Source organism: Talpa occidentalis, unplaced genomic scaffold (assembly GCF_014898055.3).
Source record: "Talpa occidentalis isolate TD23 unplaced genomic scaffold, MPIMG_talOcc4v2.1 talOcc4.14, whole genome shotgun sequence".
Taxonomy (NCBI): Eukaryota; Metazoa; Chordata; class Mammalia; order Eulipotyphla; family Talpidae; genus Talpa; species Talpa occidentalis.
Window position 1 is genome coordinate 72,031,387 of NW_023601433.1, and position 23,860 is coordinate 72,055,246.

General features: G+C 41.1%; 1 protein-coding gene across 4 annotated transcripts in view; it reads left to right on the forward strand.

Annotated features, from left to right (window-relative positions):
- GRK3 (G protein-coupled receptor kinase 3) overlaps positions 1-23,473 on the forward strand; it is a 149,678-nt gene extending 126,205 nt beyond the window's left edge. For 3 of the 4 annotated variants that reach the window (XM_054695199.1, XM_054695198.1, XM_054695200.1), the window contains 9 exons: positions 4,528-4,594; positions 5,597-5,697; positions 8,045-8,111; positions 9,229-9,324; positions 12,476-12,638; positions 14,893-15,029; positions 16,473-16,508; positions 17,012-17,125; positions 18,244-23,473. In XM_054695199.1, coding sequence (XP_054551174.1) covers positions 4,528-4,594; positions 5,597-5,697; positions 8,045-8,111; positions 9,229-9,324; positions 12,476-12,638; positions 14,893-15,029; positions 16,473-16,508; positions 17,012-17,125; positions 18,244-18,405 — 943 coding nt within the window. In that variant the 3' untranslated portion in view covers positions 18,406-23,473. The remainder of the gene's footprint in view (positions 1-4,527; positions 4,595-5,596; positions 5,698-8,044; positions 8,112-9,228; positions 9,325-12,475; positions 12,639-14,892; positions 15,030-16,472; positions 16,509-17,011; positions 17,126-18,243) is intronic. The other variant, XM_037510780.2, reaches the window with a different exon arrangement.
- The last annotated feature ends 387 nt before the right edge of the window (positions 23,474-23,860 follow it).

The window sequence follows — 23,860 nt, forward strand, 5'->3', positions numbered from 1 at the left end:
ATGGCCATCGAAGATGGGGGTGCGGAATAAATATGTTTGCTCTTGGGGAGAGGCAGAATGAAGAAGTACCTGTGGGTGATGGGTCAGCGTCTATCAAGAGGCAGAGGGTGTTTTAAAAGAGAAGTTCGAGAAGGTGGGGTCCAGACTGGGGCAACCCCCTGGAGTTGGGGCTTTGTTTTGGAGTTCCCTGAGACTGGTGGCTTTTAAGCAAAGGAGGGTCACTGTGGGCTGTTTTCAGTGAGGGGATTCTGGCAGCAGCGTGGAGCTGGAAGGGTGGGGTCAGGCAAAAGGCATTGGACACTGGGCACCCTCATGGGACCAGAAAGGAGGCAAATGACTTGATATTAGAAGGTTTGAATTGGTAAAGCTACACTGATTTTTGGTTTGGGGCTGTTTTTGATGGGTGCTTGGATGTGAAGGAAATTAAAGACTGTTAAAGACGGTGGTGGTTTCAGTTCAAGGTAATTGGTAGGTAGGTGATAGCATTATCAAACTCTATCATAGAATGTGAGTGGTTCAGATTAAACTGATGCTTATTGAGGGCCCTTCCGGAGCCATGATTGGTCCTCTGGAGATTGGCCTTGCTTTGGAGCCTTCTTGCCTTCAACCTTAAGCAAGAGACAAAGGCACCTGTTCTGCTTCACACAAGGTTGCCTGTGGGAAAACCTCAAAAATAGGCTTAGAAGTATCTTGTATGGTTTTCATGTGCCACATAGTGGGGAGCCCTGAGCAGCTGTTTTTTTTTTAATCTCAGATAAGAGGGTTTTAAGAAACCAAAGTGAGTAGAGCAGGGGTGAGGAGGAAGTGCAGGACTCCGTGGGTAGTCTGGGGCATGGCCTGGCCCCTCTGTCCTGATGCTCTCATGGGGCAGCCACAGTGTCAGTCCCTGCAGAATGAACCAGATGCCGTGCCAGCCACTGCCTAGCAGTTCAGTTTTACTCAACCCTGGGACATGCTTAGCAATGCCAAGAGACATTTTGGTTGTCACACCTTGGGGTGGGGCTCCTAGGGGATCCAGCAGAGAGAGAGACCAGAGACAAACAGCCTGTAATACACAGGACCGCCTTTGCTGTCCCAACAAGGAGCCTCCTGGCCCGGAAGTCAGCAGTGCTGAGGTTGAGAGACTTTGCTCTGCATTAGTCTCTTCCCCTCACTCACACATCATGCAGGGAGGACAAGTAGTGGTCACCAGAGGTCTTTGTTGCTTTCATTTTCTGTTATTGAATACTTCTTGCACTGACCAGTATGACCCATTGCTTTTGCACCCATTGACCCATTATGACCCATTGCTTCTGCACCCACTTCCCTATACTCCTAGTTTGTCTTCATCCCTAGAATAATAAGCTACACATTGGAAAAGGAATCAGTGTGAAGAAGTTGTCAGGGCTTCAGAACATAGCTCACTTCCCTGGATTCACAGCACCAGACCAGGCCATATGTGTGGGTGCTGATCACTCCTTCAATTTCAGATGACTTTGTCAGATACCTAAGAGCACCTGTGCATAAGGACATGTCCATGCTAAAATGTGTGGAATTGCTGTCATGGCTTTCAATCTAGATTTTAGATGTCTGTCAAGGAAAAGAATTGAGGAGATAATAGCCTTGATCTTAAACTTGTCACCACCGATTTGTCTGTCTCTGGAGGCATCAGACATGAAGAGAGAGCCTGGATGTTGATTGGGAAAGTAGAGCCCCATCTCAAGTTACTGAGTTTGTTCCATGTGGGGGAAAACAGGAATGTTTATAAATATTTTGACAGCTATTGGCTTAGGTTCAAAATGCATATTTGATGTAACGTGCATTTTTGGTATTCTAGAGTTAATTCTTGATGTAGGAGTTTTTAATCTGTTGTAATTATAAACGTATTGCTTTTGAACTCATTTTTCACTGTGAATGTGATAGGTTTAATGTGGGGTGTGTGTGTGGGGACGTGTATACGTGTGTTTTTATGTTTTGTGTATGTGCTACCCCCCTCATTTGGCATATCTTGAACAATCTCCCAAATCCTTTGAGGGAAATTCACAGCCTTCCCACTCTGTCTATAGTTCAAAAGTCACACTTGACCACAGCACGGTACATGTGAACTGTGTTCCCATCGCGTTCCTGATGCAGCCAGAATGGTGCCTGTGCTGCTGGGAGGACTTGGCTTGTATTGTAAGCTGTTGACAGGCCTGTCGCTGTCTCCTATTTAAAGCGGCTGCTTCGGGGAGCAGCTGTGATCACACAGGATCTGTGAGCACCACGTGCCTCACTCAGAATGGAGATCATTACTATCGTAGGTTTTCTTTAACATTTTCCAAAATAGAAACAGAATCTTTGGTTTTGTTGACAAAGAATAATCAAGACTACATTGGAAACAGATGTGCATCAAGACTTTAACTTGAAAGACCAACTTTCTCAACACTACAGCATAGAATTGAATAGCTGAAAAGCATTTCCGTTAATTGCTCACTGGGTGGGACATGCAATAGCTATATTTATATAATGGGATTTGTAGTGATAGTGCCCATGTGCTGGAAATGTTTTTGGCACCACTAACTTTAACTCCAGGCCCCCTGCAAGTCTCCCTCTGGTCTCATGAAAGACTTTTTAAATTCAGTACAGAGCTCTTCTGTCAGAACACAGCGGCCCTTCTCTCCAAGTGTCAGGGCACAGCCCTTTCCTTCCGGTGTCAGATGCAGGCAAGCCCACGGGGGTCAAGAGCAGGAATGGGGTCCTCCAGCTTTGTGCACAGGAACCAAATCAGGAGGATTTGCCAAACACAGGGAGATCTTCAGATGATCCTATTTTATATGTTAAGGAACTTTTTGAGGTGGGAACAGCCAAGGGCCAAGCACCTAGTAAGATTTAAGAAATTTTCATTCTTTTTCTCTTGAGCCATGAACACATTACTATCTCTACCTTTTGCATACCAGTAGGATATGTTTTTTAAAATTATATCTTATAAATAATACATAGATAATTTTTGTTGTTATGTCTTATTTGCTGTTATTTTACATTTTCCTCCTTGGAAACAATCAAGGTGAAAAGAATATTTTCAAAGTCTCTTTTGATGATTAGAGTATGTTTGCTTAATACTAATTCACTTGTTTAGATTATTTTCCAAATTAAGGCGTTAAATAGATAGAGATTGTTTTGTATTTCCTTGCACAAGAAAGAAAGTGTTAGAGTGCCCTCTCTTGTACAAAATGAAAATTAAAGTACTTAAGATAATAAATACTCTGAACTGTAGTAATTTCTTTGGGAGGTGATTCAATGCAACACTTAACTAATTCAGTGGGATGACCTGATCAGGAGCAGTGAGTGCAAGGATAAATGGAATTTATTCCTTTTTCTAAATCTCATTGATTAATTAGTTCAATATTCTAATCCATTTCATACAGTTAACTTTAAAATATTTTACACATATTTCCTCAGATGTTATGTATGCCTTATAAATAAAGCTATAGGACTAGTCATTATAGCTGTGTCTTACTGTAGGAAAATTTAAGCATATCTATCCCTTCTTTAATTTTCAAATAAATAAAGGAGATGGTTACATTTGCATGTTTAGTGTTCTATTCTAATAGTGAGATTTCCTTTAAAAGCCAGCTTCTCTAGATTTTTAAAAACATGGTAGAGTGAAAATAACTCTTTTATGTAGTTTGTGAATTGGATATTGATTTTATAAAGTAAGACTTGTCTTTATTAATTTCTGCAAAAATGATCATTGTGTTGGACACCTGATGTAGTCTGCTGTCTGGGCTCCAGCATGGATACATTATTTAGGTAGTTCTCTTCACCATGTCTATGAAGTGTGTGGCATTATGCCCATTTTGCAGATGAAGAAACTGACACTGAAGTGTGTGTGACTGGCAGAGCCAGTAAATAGCCATGGCACAACCTGAATGCAGGTTTCCTGACTCTGAAGTCTGGGGTCTCTGTCCGCAAAACATGAGTGAACAGGTCTCAGCACTGGCGGGGTCTGGTGGCAGCACATGGTCAGTTTCTCTTATCATCAAAGGAATGAATGGGCGGGATGCTCCGAATGGCTGGCTTCTGCCAGGGTGGGACCTGCCTGTCTTGGTCATGTTTTGATTTGACTATAGTTCTGTGTTGGCTGGAGGGATCAGTTTTCATTTCACTAAAAAGAAAATAAATTGTGTGAAAGTTATTATTATCTCAAACACTAATTGTCAGATGTTATGTAAATTGCTTTCATTTCCATAATAACTTGTTGGCTAATTATTTTTTCTAATGATATTTTAAAATACCCACAGCATATGTTTATTAAAGTGCATTTAGTGCCACGATTTCACTGAAGTGAAGATTAAGCAGTTCAAGTAAGATGTAAGCCTTGCTCTTTCAGGACTTAATGTGCCTGAGCATCATTTTTTCTGTGGAAGTGATAAATGCTTTATGGCTTTTGAATTCCCATAATTTTGAATGAACAGTTTCAGAGCACAGTATTTCACACAAATATCAGTCAGTGCTGTGTGCTAACTTATCTGATAGCATATTCTAACACAGTGTCCTTTGTTTCTACAGTCACAGCCCTTTCAGACAACATAAAACCAAAGATAAGCATGAAATAGACCGAATGACACTCACCGTGGTAAGGAGATTAAAAGCTAATTTTATTCATAATGTAATTTCATGTTTCATTTTGTTATAGCCCATGTGAAAATTTGCTCTCTTAAAATAAGTGGATGGTACCATTACTAGAAGAATGTCAAAAGAAAAATGAGTGGAAATAGTTGCTAAGGCAAAAATCAAGATTTGCTAATAAGAAAAAAGTCATAGAAAATCAAAAACAAAACTAAAGAAATTAAATAAAAAAGGAAAAATTACTGAGATGTAGAAAAATGAGGAAGGCTTTTGAGTCTTCTGATCTGGCCTTTGATTGGGTTTGAAAATGTTTAAATCAAAGAAGAGATACTGCTGACAAACTAAAAGCTCTGCCAGAGGACTTTATCCTGAACGGATAAACAGTGCCACAGACAACGGGCAAGAGAACCCATGTTTCTCATGAAAGGGAAAGATTCAGATGAGACAGACTTGGTGCTGGCGAAAGAGGCAAACATGACGTGTCCTCAAACTGTGATGTTTTTATGAAGAGAGACTACGTTCGTATCCAGAAGATGAAGCTCAGTAATTGTATGTGTTGCTCTTTATGTATATATATTGCTCCGTGTGTGTGTGTGTGTGTGTGTGTGTGTGTGTGTGTATGAGAGAGAGAGAGAGAGAGAGAGAGAGAGAGAGAGAGAGAGAGAGTGTAAAGTCTAGGTCTTGGTTTTTTTTTTAATTTATTAGTGTGAAGAAATAACTACATTCTAACAACAATCAAGTCTGATAGGTTCATTCTGAAGCAGTCCTGGGAGAGTTGTTGGAGCTGTTTGCATCTATAGCACTGGTTAGTTTGAACAAATAAAAGAAGAGCTTTCAAAAAAATGTTTAGTGACCTCTTTTATGTTTCTTTGGAGTAAATATCAATCCGTAATGAATCTGCAGTTTTTAACACTCCACTTATCTTAGGAATGGCCTTTTAATGTGGTTGGCTGTGAGGGCACCATTTCCAGGCATGCATTTTTGAAAACATGCATTTTTCACCCCCTAGAACGTGGAGCTCCCGGACACCTTCTCCCCTGAACTCAAGTCCCTTTTGGAGAGCCTGCTCCAGCGAGACGTCAGTCAGCGGCTAGGCTGCCGAGGCGGCGGGTAGGCGGCTGTTTCCCCTCTCAGCATCTTTACCTGGGGAGCAAAAGGTTTCTTTTCAGTACATCAGAAAATCATTCCTAGTACTTGAAGATCTTTCGTGTAGATTTAGGGGGAGAGAAAAATCACGTGGGAAATATGTATGACACCCAAAACGTTTTTGTAGTTAATAAGTTGAAGGAGTCCCTAACTTTTTAACTGTAAAAGTCACTCGTGTAGGTGATGGAAATGAATTCTGACATTTCATTGTTCCATGGCTACACTCAATACACTGTGATTATGACAGTTTACTATTCTGACCAGGTCCCCACATATTTTCTCTCTCGTATACCTGACTAACTATCTTATGCTTGCTTTCTGTCCCCTGCCCTCCTGCCAAAGCCACCAAATGACAATAGCAAAAATCCCTCAAACAGCAATCTATGGAGAATTTACAGAAAAAGACTGAATACACATCTTTCCCCTATTTCTTTCTTACATAATGCTCTTCTTCCCAGTCCTAGGCTTGCTTTCAATAAGAAACAATCTTCACCTCTGTTATATATATGTTTGTCACATATGTCCTATCCGTGTGTGTGTTTTGTAGAGTGATATATTTTAGTATAAGCATTACATCTATGTACATGTGTATAGCTGAATAATGTGCTTACGTCTATATTTCCTTAATTATTATTTTGGGAAATCACCTGTTCCTGCTGTACAGGTGTATATTTAGCCCACTTACTACTCTTTCTATATCTTCCCTTTCTACCACCCATCAAAAGACTTGAAACACTGGTTTTGGTTCCTCTTTTACTTAACCTTTGTAGCTTTAAATTATGTATTTACCCAGTTGTGCCTTGTTCCACCAAATATAAACTGTATTTGTTGAGTCCCTATTTTATAAATAGTGAGAGTTTGGGCACTCCTGTCTTTCATTGTCTGCCTCGTTTTTGTCCTGGTTAATTTTCATTTTTATATTGTCAAGTTGAGACTGTTTACTCCCTATTCTGCAGTCATAATCTATCTTTGTGTTTTGCATATAGGCAGATTTCACAGGTCATAAATGAATTAGTAGTATTTACACTATAGGGCAATACAAATGTTCATTAAGCAGTCTCTGCATGGCCTGCTAATAAACCTTAAGTTAGTTATATTTACATAGGAAATGTGTGTGTGTTTGCATATCTATATTTGCATAGAGATATAAATTTTAAAATACCTATCAAAAATAATTTAATACTTGTGGACTTAATTTTCTCCTGATTTTTCCCTTACGAGGAACTCAACCTACCTTCCCAGTGAGAGCTGAGTGCTCTGTGTATGCTAATCAGCACTATCCCATCGGCTCTTCCCTTTCTTACTCTCCAGGTTTAAATCTATCAGTTACTTGGTCTCATGCACTCTTGTTTCTGGGTCTTCCACATGTTAGCTAGAACATGTTCCTTCCCAAGTAACTCTTTGAGAGAGGAAGTATGGAGGCAAATGTGCTATTTTCCTCTATTTCCAACATGTCTTCCTGCTGTCCTCAAACTCCATCACTATTTTGACTGAATACAGAACTTTGAATTGATACTGACTCCCGCCCCCCACCCCCCACCTTTGAAGCTATTGCTTTGCTCATGCGAACATTTGGTATTGGTCATGGGACTCATGGAAGGCACATTGGGGTCCCTTTCACACAGAAGGCTCATGCTCTTCAGCTTGGGGAACATCCTTCTTTTATTTCCTTGACATTTCCTCTCCTCCATTTTGATGGTTAACTCTTACAACTCCTGTTAATTGGATATTGGGATTTCCAGTTTGGTCTTCTCTGCCCCTGGCCTTGTTACTAGCTGTGTCTTTGATTTGATTTATTGTTATACTTTCCAATAACTTAAACCCTTTAACTGATTACTTTTTTAAGTTAACAACTTTAATTTCTTAAAGTAGACCCTTTCAGATGTTTTTTTCCCATTAGAATAACAGCTGCAGGTGTTTGGGGATTGGCTATAGGGGGAGAAAGTATAGCATGTTAGGTGCTTCATATTTCTACCTTTTTATCTTGCATGATTTGTCCACATTTGTTCTTTCATATGTAAAATCTCTGGTTTAATTCTCACTTAAATTTGTTCTCATGATTACAGGACTGAAATACGTGGGGGTAGGGGAGACGTTTGTCTTAAACTGGAACAAACATCCCAAGTAAATTATTTATAGGATAGCATTCCTAGATTCAGGATGCAATATTTCCTATGTTGCTTTGAAAGAAGTATATTTACTTGCTTTCTTCCAGAACTGGAAGTAGTTCCTCTGTGTTCTTAAATTTTTATGAACGGTTTCTTAGATTTCCAGATGCATCTTACCACTGTTATGTCTCTTTCTTGAACAGCACACAGGAAGTGAAAGAGCACAGCTTTTTCAAAGGCATTGACTGGCAACAGGTCTACTTGCAAAAGGTACTCCCTCTGGGCCCCACTGGTACCAGAGCCTGGTGCTCTCTGTCCCTCTACTCACTGATGGCTTCCTGGTTCTGTCTTCGGGACCCTGACCACAGGGCTCTTCTTGCTATTCTGTCCAAGTTTTTCCATACTTTTGGAAAAAGTTTAGAAATATCTTCTCCATAAATTCATAAATGGTGAAGTGGAGCTGTTATCTAGCTAATGCAAATGTCTGTGTAGTTGAAACTTTTTGAGTTTTAGTTTATCTTCTTATCTCAACATACAAGTATTTTTATAAGGAGCTGTATAAAAACATATGAGAAACGTGTCATAAATTCACATACACTTTCTAGCTCACTACCACATAGTTTAAGAATTAGCATGATTGGATAGCAGCATATTGCATTTTTATTTAAAGCTTTTTAAGTACTCTCCTTGATACAGCAAAAAGCCCCAAATTAGTGTTATGAAAAGTTGTGGTTTTTTTTAAAGATTTATTTATTTATTTATACAAGCACTGGTACAGTCAGAGGCATGGGAAGTGAGAGAATTCACCAGAGCCAGAGCAGAGAGTAGAACAGGCACAGTGACGAAGTACACTGCTAAGGGGAGCAGTGGGCGGCAGGAGAGGTCTGCACGCCTTTATGAAAAGTTTTGCTCATCAGCTTTAGACTAATTTTTGCACGAACTCAGAATGGTTATCTGTTAGTCCTACCTGAGGGGAGGTAGAGGTGGAGCCCTGGCTAAGTGGGCACCGAGCTCAGGTTTGTTTATGGGTGCACAGTGTTTCTCCCAGACCTGTGGAATATGAAAGCCCCACTGGTTGAACGTGGTGGCTCATTGTCGAGAGAACATGCTTTCCTGGAGTTGAGCTGGGGCCTCTTGAGATTCCATTGTATTTTATACTCACTTAAGACTTTGGCATGAGTCTTTTCCCTCCTTCAGTTGTCTAAAATCTGGGGTCTTCCTTTGGGGCCACGCGGCACATAAGCCCACCTGTGAATGAGGCACTGTGGCGTAGGCACTGGAGTGCAGCATATCGCCTGCTTGCCGTGTGTCCTCTTGACAGATGACAGGTTGGGGTAGGGCTGTACGATCATCTGATAACTGAATTATGCTTCTTTGGGCCTTCCAGTACCCTCCACCCTTGATTCCCCCCCGGGGAGAAGTCAATGCTGCCGACGCCTTTGACATCGGCTCGTTTGATGAAGAGGACACCAAAGGAATCAAGGTACACATGTTTGCTTTCATTTTTAATTTTGGAGGTTGAGGGATTTTTTTATTATTGTAAACCAAGGTTAGTGATTGTGTTAGCATTGCTCTGTTTATGGAATGCAGCTTACAAATGGGTAACTACGTATTTGAAGACTAAGTCAAGGACTTGAAGTAGTTAGGAACAAAAAAAAGTTATCTTTGGACTCACAATTGTGTTTGATAAACTGAAAATGGTCAGGTTTTGCATTAGATATATTTGAGATTGAAATGAAACCTGAACGTATATGAATCAGGAAAACACAACTGTGTGAAAGCAAACATACTTCTCGTACCAAAGAGCCAGTCATTTAATCTTTCTAAGTATTTAGCTCTCTCTTTGTTTGGATGGAAAGAGCAAACAGCATGAATCATTTTGCATTTGTCAATCAGAAGTGAAATAATCACTGTTTTTTTTTATACAATCCTCTGCATTTTTCAAACTTTTGTTCATGTCATTATTCTTCCAAGTAGACAAGGCATAATTACAGATGGTGAGTCATGAGAAAGAAACCTCCTCTTCGGGATTCTAAGTCAAAGTGTATCACTACATGTCAGGTTCACATCTGCCCCCACCTTCCCAGCTTCCTCCAGGATCTCTCCACTCCCCGTTAGATGCTCCCTGTGTTTTCTCAACTGCCTGCATTTATACCCTTTCTACACAAGCCCCTCATTTTTCCTACCAAGTACCTTCCCCCTCCAGAAGATTGTGATACTATGACCATCATCTGTAAGGTGTAGCTAAGAGAGAGACTAGAAAAACACAATGATCTGGCAGGGACTATCCCTAGAGACACCTGAGACAATAGGACATGGAGACAGAGATGGTGGGTAACTGACTGGAGACATGAAGATTGCTGGGAGGTTACGCAGCCATTGAGAGGAGTGCGAGGAGGCCCAGTACAGGTGGAACTGAGGAAGGGGCTAGTGGTTGGTCAGAGCTAACAGTGACAGGAAAGGTAACAGTGAGTCAGAAGGTGGCAGAGATATTTGCAGGGTCAGCTTCCCAGGAGAGGGAGGTTGGGTGAAGGCAAAATGGAGGAGACAACATCTGTGACCTGGAGCAGTGGCTCTCCTGGGGACAGCAGTGTGACCAGTGCCCAGATGTGTGTACCAGCAGGCATCACCTGTAACCTGGACAGCCCCGTGCATGTCAGGTGTGTGAGCTCCATTCGACAGCTATGTTTTTCAGACAGTCCATTTACCAAGTGCTTTTGGTGACTAGACTGTGGCAGGAGAATGCCATTACAGTAGACTTTATCATCAGGTGTACTGCTGCCTCTCAGAAGGCACTGCTCTCATGGGGAGTCCATGGGGATTTTTGATGTTTGAAAGATAGTCTCATAGTTCAAGTTTTGTCAACCATAATCTAAGCTTTGGAGTCAGACAGAGGGGCTCAGATCTGTTTGTATTAGCTGAGCAGAATTAAATAACCTCTTGAGCCTTGGTTTTCTCACTTGTGAAGTGAGTGGGTTCATGGCCAAGATGTCTGCATCTGGATGGGATAGCCTGTCTAAGCATCTGGCTTCCATCAGAGCTTCTCTTATTGTGGCTTTGGTTCCTGCACAAAAGCCAAGATAGGATGCTCTGTGAGCTTGAGTGGCATGTGACAGTGGTTTGGTTCAGTGCAGGTGAGGAGCCTAGGGCCTGGATGGCTAGCCCAGCTGGCAATATGCATTTTAGGGAACTATCTTTATCTTTAAAATAAGCAACCTCAAAATTGTACTTAAAAAGAAAAAGCTCGCCTTGCATTAGTGTAGATTTTCTTCTTTGTTTTATGCATTCATTTTCAAAAATATAGGCCATGTCAAGGGTTTCTGAAATTGTGGGAAGTAGAGTGGTTTGGATACAAAGCAGAATCTTGACCATTTCAGAATAACTGCTTGAAAAGAAGTGTTTTTACTTTTGTCACATTCCAGAATCTGCTCCAGTGTCCATAATTCCAGCCTCAGCCTTCTCACGACCCACCACATGGCACTAATACATAGAGGGGCACACACTTGAGTGTTCACACCCAGAATAGCCTAGGGTTTGCGCTCTAGGTATAACTCGGGCAGCCGAAGGAGAGTGAACAAGGAGAGACCCTGTGAGTCCAAGTACCTCAAGTCCACACATTATTCTAACAGGCCAATAACAGGAGCTGGGGAAGCCAGATTGGGATCTGGCGTGCAAGTTCTTCTGGTGTTTCATTGATTTGCTGAAGGTCTTGGGCAGTTCCTCAACCTTGCTCTTCTTCTCTTTCCAAATAACTTGCATGTTCTAATATCTGTCTACATTCATCTCCAGGCAAAGGAATGAGCAAATCAAATTTCCAAAGAGATTTGTGATTTGAAAGACAAGCATGTTATCTTCTATCAGTAGGGTTGCTAGCTTTTCTGCCACAAAGCTGTAGCTCAGATGCATAAAACCATTTTCTTTACTCATCTGCAGAGTCTAGCCTCCTTTACAGGAAAGAACTGAGACTTTTGAATAATAGTTCGGAAGAAAAGTGTTACCATTAGGTAATTTTTATTACAGCAACGCTTAAAGTTTCCTCACTTAAGTTTCCTAAGTCTTCATGTTATTTTGAGCTTCACCCTCAGGCATTTGATTATACTATTAAAAGATTGGACAGTTGGAAGTTTCATGAGATGAATGGTTAGTTCAGCCTACTTCACCCTCTGGTTTTCTCACTTTCCAGATTGATTAAGTATGGTTAGGAAGCCCTCTTGGTTACTCCCTGGTAATTGTTTTTAAAACAACAGGGGTCTCTTTCTCTACATCTGCAAATAAAATATTCTCACCATAATTGAAATTTTATTTTGTTATCAGAATCCTCTAGTATTTCAAGTAAACCATCCTTACATGTTAGTTAGTTTCAGTGCAAAAATGTAAGGAAGAGAATATGAAAAATGGGTAGAAATTAAATAACCCAAGACTGACAGCAAAGTGTTCACCAGTCATAGCCATATGTGGATCCTGGTTGCCTGATTATCACCAGCAGAAGTTGACGAGAATTAATCAGCTATGTCCAGATGATCATATGTTGTCCCCTGGCTACCTTTCTACATACAGTTTTAATGATCCTTTTGAAGCTGTTGCCTTTGTATGTATGTTAAATCATAAATATCTCGATTTCTTAAAATCATCAGCTTCTTGATTGTGACCAAGAACTCTACAAGAACTTCCCTTTGGTAATCTCTGAGCGCTGGCAGCAGGAAGTGGCGGAAACAGTTTATGAAGCAGTAAATGCAGACACAGATAAAATTGAGGCCAGGAAGAGAGCTAAAAATAAGCAACTTGGCCACGAAGAAGGTAAAATAACTAATGTGTCTCAAAATGTTTATCACGCAATGAATTTTAAAAATTTTTGTAAAGCTGAAGAAATATTTGGGTCATAAAGTATTTTCAAGTGATGGGGAGGACGTGGAGGGAGCTATAAATTGCTTTACTTTTACCTGACTTGGAAAAGTTCAGTATGATTTTTCAGTCTTTAGTCAATGTATAAATACAAATGTATGGAGATCAACAATAGTACTTTGTTATTATGTCTTTTTATCTTGAGTGTTTGAGGTTAGTTTGGAAGTTTTTCCTTTAGAAAATGGAATATTACAATGTCAGGAACCAGCTTCCTGTGTGACTTGTGCAATCCCATATAGTTTAGTGCTCTGCTGTCAACATTCTTGACTTTTACAACAGTTTTTTAAGAAGGGGCCTGTAGTTTTGTTTTTCACTGGGCCCATTGGTCCTGGTGAGGAACTTAGCATTGTTTGTCACTTGCTAGGAGATAAATATATATATGTGTGTGTGTGTGTATAAATTTATACTGTATTTGCATCGCAAGCAGCACTGAAGAATTGCTAAACCATGTTTTTATTTATAATAATCAAGTGCCCTGTTAGGATTTCAAAAGTAGAATATATAACATTAAGTACTAAATAAATCAGCCCTTTGGGATTCACCAAATATTGTCATTTTTGATTTTCCTAAGATTTTATAAATTTTGTATATTTACATTTATTACAGTTGATGATTATGATAATATATTTCATTGTACCTCGAGCAAAGATCTTTTTTGAAGTCCATGTGCTATATTAAGAATGACCAGAAATGATTTTATTTCCTATCATTGTGTGTGTGTGTGTGTGTGTGTGCTCTGGTGGGAGCATCTTGGTGCAACTGCATTGATCTTACAGTTTCCTAGGCAGTGTTTGTCATTTACTTAGAAAGATATCCTGGGTCCTGGATGAATTTCTCCTAACAGAAAAGTTGATTGAACACACCCAGGAACTCTTGTAGCGTTTTAACTGTGCTCATCTCCCTTCAGCAAGGCTTCTTCCTGAGTTCTTCTGTAGAGAATGGTCCATTGAGATCATCATTCTGGACTGTTTGCTGTAGCAGATTTTACCTAGTTGTTAATGGTCATTTGCTCAAAGGAGGACCCCAGTGTCACTAGAATCTTAACAGATTGGACTAAGAAAAAAATATATATATCTTAAATACCTTGTTGAAGTATATTCTTTTAATTAGGGCTATGATTAGAATGTCTAGAAAATTGATGACTTTGTCTTATGTGTAAGTAATTACATGTAATTACTAGACCTTGGTTGAAGGTCTCAGAAGACACCTTTATAGTATAATAGAGAGGCTTAGATTTCTGAGGTGAAAATGTAAGACTTATACTTTAAATATACTTTAGAAATGCAGAGACTTTTTCCATTAAATGGCAACCCTAGAAACTCACCCTATCACGACTCACCCTCCCGCTTCCCTCCCTCCTCTATTTTTTTCCCCTCCTGCGTGTCCATAGGCACAGCATGGGCTTTGCTCACCTGTTTATTTGACTCTCCACCAGAATGCGAGCTCCCGGGAAAGGAGGAGTTATGGCTTTTTATTCATTGCTGAATCCAGACCTGGGAACATGTCCAGCATCGAGGCATCCACTTAATCATTGCTGAATAAATGGGGGTGGGAGTAAATGAGTGATTAGCATGATCAGAGACCTTAATGAAGCCCAAACAAGCCACTTTAAATTCACCTTTTTTTAAAGAGACAAAACTTCACTTTAAAAAAATGGCATCAGGACTTAACATGGGTATGAATTGCCTTGATTTCTCTAGTTAATCACATATTCAAGGGATGAATATAATTTTATGTTGAGGAACATATAGTTTTGATCTTTGATTACTTAGACAAGAAATCCCCACTGTTCTGTTATTTATAAGATAAAAGGTGACTAAAAGGAGGAGCTCCAGGGCCACATTAGGGAAAGATACTTGGAGCATGGCTTGAATTTAGCTATATCTGTTCTCCAGTTCTCATTATACATCATGAAAAATAAGTTTGAAAACAAACATTTGCCCTCTTCGAACAATAAATGAGCATCATGAGTGTATCAGTATTAAGAAGCAACCATTAATTAGTGGTGAGAGAGCTAAAGGATCTTGTGTTATAGTTAAATAAACTTGATTTTTCTAAAAAAAAAGTGATCTTTTTTTTTTATTCTGAGTATAACATAGATCTCCTGTTCCACAGCCTATTTAATTTTCATTTATTTTATGTTCCTCAGATTATGCTCTGGGAAAGGACTGTATTATGCATGGGTACATGCTGAAACTGGGAAACCCATTCCTGACTCAGTGGCAGCGTCGATATTTTTACCTCTTTCCAAATAGACTTGAATGGAGAGGAGAAGGGGAGTCACGCGTAAGTCTCCAGGGAACTTCCCAGTGCGTTTCCGCGTGCTGCTGCCGCATGCAGGTCCCTTGCTGGCGTGTTCTGTGACGTCGCCACCGAAGCTCTGCCTTATCTGTTTTAACTTGTGTACGGGAGACTTAAATGTTCAGCTTTAAATTTTAAACTTCTGAGTCCAGGAAGGATTTTGAAAGATCTGAAAATCGAACATGCAGACCCTGAGGTTTAAAGCAGACAGGTTTGGAGAAGGCCAGGAAGTGGTTGGGGGGCATCAAAATCATGGCAGATCTGGGGCTTCAGAGTGTGGGATCACCCCCCTGCTCGGCCTCGCCGGGGCTTTGAACACAGCGCTGTTTCTGCATCCATAAGATGGAGAAGCAGAAAGTAGAGCAACTGCTACAACTTTTGCATATTTACCTTTGGCCAGGGACTATAATACAGACACACACTCACTCCCTTACCCAGCTCAACCTTTTGACCAACCTTTGAGGGTCTAATTTGTATTTTATTTAGAGGGAACTTAGGTTCATTCAGCCCATGTCAGTGCAGGCAGACAGTGAGGCGTGGTTCTGACCCCAGCCTGCCTGTGCCACCTTCCCTGGTCTGGGTCACAGAAAATGAAGTAAATCAGGCAGGCCTGAAGCTTGGCACAGAGATGAGGTTACCAAACCACCCTTCCTTTTGTTTCCACCTTGTTGGAAAATTATAAGCAGATTTTATACAATAGACAAGAAGACATAGCTGCTCTTTATCTCTAAGATAAATACGATAAAAATAAATTTCTCATCCACAATGTCCCTAGGACTTGTCTCTATGGAGACTTGTTTTCTGCTCTTGGGGAGGCAGTGCTTAGTCATCTCTAGCAGGACGGCGTCCCACATCTTAAAAACACGGCTTATGTTTTATGGACACCTGCTCTCAATTGTCCAGTGGTCAGAAGTGGGGAAAGTTATAAACCCAAATATGTGTAATTTGACTTTGGAGTGTATGTCTTTTAGATGGTGAATTTGCTGTTAACTAAGATTGATTGCTATTGCATATTGCCATAATCTTTCCAGATAAGATCTGACTATTATGAGTGTCCCAGAAGTCATTTCTAAAAATTAATAAACCAAGGACTTGAGTTATGGTTAATAAGATACTTTGGGCCTCCTAAACTATCACTCAGGTTTTGGTCAGTAGACTACAATAAAGTTTATAGAACATTTCCAGGTATTGAGTGGTGCTGGGAATGTTATGCACTTGTTAAGCTGTCTGTGGGTAAGTCACTGGTGTGCCCACCAGAGTCTCACCCTTCAGGATACTTGAAAACTAAAACACACAAAAATGTTTTCTCTGGTTTAACATCAGATACAATAAATTGCCTTGTTTTTCAAAACGTGCATAGGTGGACTCGTAAATGTATATAAGGAAAAAGAGAAATGAGAGTTTATGATGATATTGTTTTTCATTTAGGATTCCTGGAGTATTTATCCAAAAAAACATAAACTGGTAAGGTACTCGTGACCCTATAGCATTCACCTTAAGCTACAATGCTATAGAGCTGGCGTGACAATCTTTTAAGGATGTCACCTGTATTTATAACATCATTTTGATGATTATCAAAATATTGCTAACTTACACGCTTACACTCAAATATACACCCTTTGCTTGTGTAAATCATATACAGTGCTTCATTGTGCGTGATCAGAAAGCATACCCGAGATTCATAATCATTCAAAAATCAATTCTGTGCTGAGGGAACAGCTTTGCTCTTATGCCGTACAGAGACTTTCCTTTCTTTGCAGTTTTCTTTGAGACCTTATGATTTGAACTTTTGTGTGTGTCCCTTTGTAGCCATGTCCCCATACTTGTAGAACATCATCAAAGAAAGAAAAGTGCTTTTTTTAAAAAAAAAAAAACTGAGTCAGTAGTTTTTGGTGTAATTTATTAATTTAAATAAGAAATCATGAAATGATGTCAAGTGATTTGTAATTTTAAATGTTTACCCTTAGCAAAATTTACTGACAATGGAACAGATTCTGTCAGTGGAAGAAACTCAGATTAAAGACAAAAAATGCATTTTGCTGAGGATAAAAGGAGGGAAGCAATTTGTCTTGCAATGTGAGGTGAGTTGTTTTTTTGTTGTTTTTGTTGGATGTCAGGGTATAAAACATCTTCTTCTCCATGCTTTATCACTTACAATGTTAGCAAGAGCCCTCCAAGATAGAAGGTTCTCCGCAAATTCAGATATTTTTATTTATTTATTTAATTTATTTATGCATACAAGAACTGGGGTACAGGCCAGAGTTGCAGGGGGATGAGAGGATTCATCAGAGACAGAGTTGGGAGCAGAACAGGCAGATCTACGGAAATACACTGCTGAGGGGAGCAGCAGGTGAGACAGGAGAGGTCTGCTGGGCCATGTGGGTAGCTCCCTGGCTGGGGAGCGAATTCATGCTGCAGTGGCTGCGGGTAGCTTGATAGTGCTGAGCCTTAACCCCTGTGCCACCAGGGAGGCCCCACAGATATTTTTAAAGAAGCAAATATTAGGCAACGTCAAGAGAAAGTACGTGAGATACTTTGATTACCCTACCTGAAAACTCTGTCCAGAGTTGATAGGAGTCTGTAATTTTATCTGTTATAGTTTTTCAGATCTAATCTTTCAGAATGTTTGCGGTCGAGGTCTGTATGTTTAAATAAGAGTGGTTTCTCTCAGTGGAAATGCCATCTTTCTCTCCCCTGAGGTCTGTTATAGTTCATGTTCAATTCCTGAACACTCCTTTACTTGTGTGTGTGTGGTGGGGGGAGGCAGTGTGTGTGACAAGAGCAGATATTAGGTAGACCAGTAGTGTGCACAAAAGCATGTATTTAATGACTTCATTACTGCATGTACATGTGAAGGTGCTTTTGTCAGAACTCCCCATATGTTATTCATAGACTTCAGTTGTTTTAGAAATCGGAAATCAAAGGTAGTCAGTCTCCGAACAGATTCCAGGCAGCGATTCTCAAGGTCGGTTGTGTGAGGATCACCTGAAGGCTTCATATGCTTTTCCTTTCTCTGCGGGGACTCCCTGAAAGAAGTTTTTGCATGACCCCCAGTTGATACATCACTGTCAGGCAGAAAAGAGGGGTGTGCCCTCCTGGGGAATGGGGTTCCTAGGACATGGTTAATTAGAGGAATCCACAGGCTGCTGGCAAAATTGGCTGAAGCTATCCCAACTTCTCCCCTTGTGTCTCCATTTAGAGTGATCCTGAGTTTGTACAGTGGAAGAAAGAGTTGACAGAAACATTCACCGAGGCCCAGCGGTTGTTGCGCCGGGCTCCAAAGTTCCTCAACAAACCGCGGCCGGCTGCTGTGGAGCTCTCCAAGCCGCCGCTCTGCCACAGGAATAGCAACGGCCTCTGACAACCGGACAGGGAGGGCCTGGGGAACACTGGGCCTCCGGGAAATCTGCACCAGGTGTTGGCAGCCCTTGCAGTGGGGCCTTTTGGAGACACATGAGGATTAGAAGTTCGACACACTTATCTCTGGGGTCCTTCCGTGCCCAGGAAGACCCAAGATGCTCCTAACAGGAGGGGTGACCACTCTCAGGCGCCACTCTCCCCCTCCCTCTGAGTGCCTCCCACCGCCATCACACCTTTCCGCACTCAAAACTACTGAAGAACTGAAAGTTCTTTGTCTTTGCTACACACTTATTTTGGTATATACGTCCCTAGAACTTGAAATGATTCTTACTTGTCACTTCAATTTTTACATCTATATCAAACATATCTTAGACTTGCCAAGATGTAATTGCACTGTCTTCAGTGTTGGGTGATGGGCGGCCCTAGCATTGCCATATTTTTTATGTATAAACAGCCACCTGCTGGTTGTATGTCTTCGCTCCATATTGCTGTGGGATGGGAGATCGGCCATGTGTTCCTTATGTGCACTTCAGAACCGACTTCTTCTCATCCTGGGGTGGAAAGCTTGAAGCTGTTTTCTGAAAGGTTACCATTGGGTCCTCACGAACGCTGGCCCACCTCACAGGGCGCCTTTAGCCAGTGGGACTCGGGTTCTCAGGGGGCCTGGGTGTCCCTCGTACCGAAGGCGTCAACAGCACATCCTTGCAAAGGCCGACCTCCATCTGAAGAAGAGGCAGTAGGGTTTTCAACTTCAGGGTAATAGTGATTTTCAAAAATCTTCAAGTCCAACTCGCTCAAGTTGACAAACAGCACTTTCAACATGTCTGGGTGTGTGTGAATGCTGGCGTGAGTCTATCTTGGGTTTCGACAGTAAGCAGTTGTGTGACATAGTAATTCTAGTTCCTTCTGCCTGACCTCAGGAAACATATCAGTAATGGATGTGTGACAGGAGGAAAGAATTGCTCTGTTGTACACTTGAGGATCTTCTTAAATGGATTTTATCAAAGAAGGAATGCTGAAGAATGAATGTGTCAAAGCGGGTTAGCTGTGTATGTTGACTTTTACATCGTCATTTACCTGTTTCAGGCAAATGGACTTTGCACTGGATGGCTTGTTCTCTGACAGTGATAATTGGAGAGCATCAAGGCTTTGTGCACAATCCCAGTGGCCCCTCTCCCCACAGTTCCTTTCCCCCAATGCTTTCCAGGCCCTTTCTATGCCCCAAATAAATGCTGGGTCATAAATGTCAGTGTGTTTCCCAGCAAAGCCGTCCATGTCATCAGACTAAAAATAGTAATTTTCAAAGTCTGCATATTTGTCCTATTCTTAGTGCAATTTTATTGTATGTTTGTAAGTTAGTTACTAACAATATAACTGACTTGGCATTATAATTATTGCATCCTGTCCTCGATATTTTTAGTGATTCCAAATCCTTGTGTTAACATGTACATGCTATGTGGAATGGGAAGTTAAGTACTTTTTAATGAAATTATATTTTGAGAGCTTGGAAGATGATTACTGAAAGAGTCTTGTACTTCATAGGAGTTATTTTGGAACAGAAATGTTGATGTTCGCTGCCCATCGCCATTACTGTAATAGTTGGAACTTAAATTGGCATCCATGTTCTACATCTGCTATTTCCAGTAGAGGGGGGAGGGTGTACGCTTTCCATGCATCCCCATATTTAGAAGGGGAAAGCAGTATCCAAACTGCTCTTTCAGAAAACGAAAACCACCAGAAACAAAAAAGCAGTCGTTCTTCGCAGCAAGTGTCTCCCTGCCACGACTGATTCTAGCAGCCTCTGCCTCGGGTGGCCCCGGCACAGGCGGGCCTGTACTCTCCCAGGCTAGAAGCCCCTGCGGCTCGTGGTGAGAAGGTGCACAGCCTCCTGCAGGGTCTGGGCTTTGTGTCTCACATGTCAGACCTGGGGCATTCGCTCCACCAGTTCACATCTCTTTAAAAAATACAATTTTTGCTCTGGAACAGAACATCATGTCAATCTCAAAGAAATATGAATTGAAAAATATCCTAAGAGCCTTTTTGCTTCAAACTTCATCCAACCCATATTCGATTTATAATGATGTGGCTGAGAAACCCATCTAGATGGCCTGCCCATCCAGATGGCCTTTGTTTAGAGTGCCCTGTGAGATTAGGATGAACAGCTTTTGAGGGTCTGTGCTGGGGTCTGGTTTGCAACCTGGACTTGTACAACAGACTTTCTTTTGGGGTCGATGCTTGTGCTGGCAGAGAGAAGGCACTGCTGCCGCCCTCCTGTGCCAGGTCCCGGTGCCCAGTGGTCCATAAGCCAGCTGGTTGAGACATCTTGGTAAACTCGAGTTACATCAGTCCTAGATGTGTGAGTTATATCTGTCTGAGGTTTGGTCATTTCAAAAGGACAACAGCACAAATCTCCTTATTTTAGCTTTATATGGTTAGGGTATTTTAACATTGTCAAGGAAGATAAAGTTATTATTTTTATAAAATTATGTTATAATAAATCTTGATTTCATAATTCAAAAGAATCAATAAAGCAAAACCTAAAAAAAATAGATTACTTTAAGCTGCTGTACAACACATATGGAATAAATTTAAAACTTTTGTGAATCCAGGGTTTTATTTTCACCTGATGTCCCCTCATGTATTTGTCCCCTCATGTCTGTAGAACTGATGGTTTTTCCTTCTGTGTCATGTATAATTTTTAAGCAAAACTCGTAGACATAACTGTTGTTTCATTGCTGGTGCAAAAGTACCAGGCCTCTGGTTGGTCAATTCACTGACCAATAGTGGTCAATACTGACCACTACTCTCAAATTCCGAATATAGAAAGAAGGGTCAAATGTCAAGGTCCTCTGAGGAAAGGAAGTATCCTACTGGAGAGAAAACAATAAACAGCCATCTGTTTCACACAAGATTTAGCTGGATTTGCAGTTTGAAATATGCTAGATGGGTATTAGAAACAATTGTTTTAACGTCCTCAAAATGAGTATCGTTTACCAGTTAACAATGAGATTTAACTAGATTTAAAAGAAAAACCACAGTGTGGTTTTTCCCAATGATGTTTTTTTTTTTTTTTTTTTTTAATTTCAGTCAGTTGGTAGTTGAGCCAATTCAATGAAGCCTTTGACTTTTCTGTTGAATTGATTTTTCTGATGTTTCAAATTTTAACATATCAAGAAGAAATCTCGAAAGTTGGACCTGTCACATGACATGAATCTATAAAATTACTTTGATGTGTGCGGGTAAAAGGCTTGCGTGATTTAACCACGTGGAGTGTTTTCTCAGTTAGCTCTTGGGGAACTGCGTCCTTGTCACTCAGACACAACTGAAGAACGAACTCCCCTCCACCCCGAGGACTGACGTGTTGTTTGTGCTTCACTGTGATCTGTGACAGGTGGTGGCCGGGAGGTGGGTAGGGTGTCCCCTCCCAGAAAAAAAACAGTGGTAGAAATGGTGCAAAAGAATGTGGAACTGCTGAGCCTTTTACAAAGCCATTTGCTTCCCTTCAGGGTTCACTGTAGAAATCAGGTTGCCTCCAGTCCCTTGGGGAAGGCGCACCCGACTGGGAGCTAAGGCAGTGCTGACCCTGCGCTCATGCCTGCCTGGGGTGTCACCTCACTGCCATCAGAGGGGCAGAGGCGGGGCCTGGGTGCAGTCTGTGCAGTGCCTGGCCTCAGCTGTGGACACTGTTACAAACCCATCGCAGCCGCAATAAGCCATCCCAGCAGGACGGGGCTTGCCGCTTGGGCCGTGGCCCATTTGTGCAGGGAGCTATAATAGTTTACATTTTCAAAATTTTTTCCCATAAAGATCTAACATGATTCCCCCTCCCACATAAAGTTGACTCGAGAGGCTTGAATTAGTTACTTAGATTCATGTTAATATAAATTTTTGTCTCCGGGCCACATTTTTTAGAAAAATTCACAGTAGAATTAATGAAAGTTAACTCTAAAATGATACCCATTGGTTTCCTCTAGTCCTAATGGACTTTAGAGTTGCATGGTCCTCAAGGCCTAAGAGAGCTGTCCCTTTGCAGTCCAGCAGCTGGGGTCCCCACTCTGAAGGCCTAGGGGGTGGGGGAAGCACAGTGGACAGCCACTTCGCCCACATGGCTGGGTTAGTATTGACTTGTAAATGCAGCACCCCAAATTTTGAATTGCCTTTATTTAAAACACACAGTACAGAACATGGGCTAACAGTGTATGCATTTCCTCAAAACCCTATAGAAAAGAAACGGCATTTTAGAATTAAATAAATCATATTCTTATAGTGGAGTTAACTCTCCTATACCTAACAATCTCAAAGTCATCTCTGAAAATTGGTAACTACCCCCCGCCCCATTTTTCATTTTGTCCTTATATAAAATGTCTTTCATGTTAAGGGTAGGGAATGGAGAAATATTTCTACTCGTGTTCATAATACAAAGGACTTGAAATTTAATTTCCTGTCTTAGTTGATTGTATTCCATGATGTATATATTATATGTGGTTTATAAGCTAAACACTGGCCAATTTTAAGTTCTACTGTTAAATCGTATTTTTCTATGTTTTAACTAATTATAATAGATTTGGCTTTTTCTGGGTAACAAAGATTGCTAAACTGCATATATATATAAAAAACAAGAGTTCTATTTTAGCACAAAAGCATTTTATATTATTTATTGAATCCTTAAGTTTGTTTTCATCAGAAACATTCCTTACATTTCTGCTCCTTTTGATTTGTATAGTTTGTTATTTAAAGGAATGGCAGTCCTTGCTGCTTTTCATAAGGTAAAATGGAAATAATGCTTGAGGCAGCGCGGGCACACACCCCTTCTCACTGCCAAGGGCGACTTCCACACTAGCTTCTCCTCGGGTCTGTGCTGATTGGCGCGTGCAATGTTTTGGTAACATCTGACAGTGACCTTGCTGTGAAATACTGCTTTCATCTACCTCTTCAGAAGGCCTCCTGCTTGTTGACAGGTACCCTGAAGGCTTTATTTGAAACTGGCTACATTATAAAAGAATTGCAGTAAAACATTTCAGCGTGATTCCCTAGTGAGTGGGTTTGCTTTTACAGCCACGGTTGTTGGAAGGGGCGGGGGCGGGGGCGGTGGGGCCATCCCCTGGGTGGCCCTCCCGTGGGGGCTGGGGTGCATCCGAGGGCATCATTCTTGCTCTTTTGTGCCAAAATCCTGTAGTCAGTCTCTCCACAGTCCCAAGATTTGACCATCACACCTGATTCCTCAACTGCTCCCTGGAAAGGCCCTCCCGAGACTCTTCTTTCTGAATGGGCGGCTCTGTTGAGAAACAGCCCTCCTGGCAGCAGCACAATTGAATGAGACTTTCCCCTCTGGCTATTTCAAAATGGAGTGGGAAGTAGGGTCCCTCAGGCAAATGCCCTCCTAGATGATCATAACCTTACAAGAGGTCTTATTATCAAGCAGACCCTTATGGATGTGACGTGGAGTGAAGGTGGGG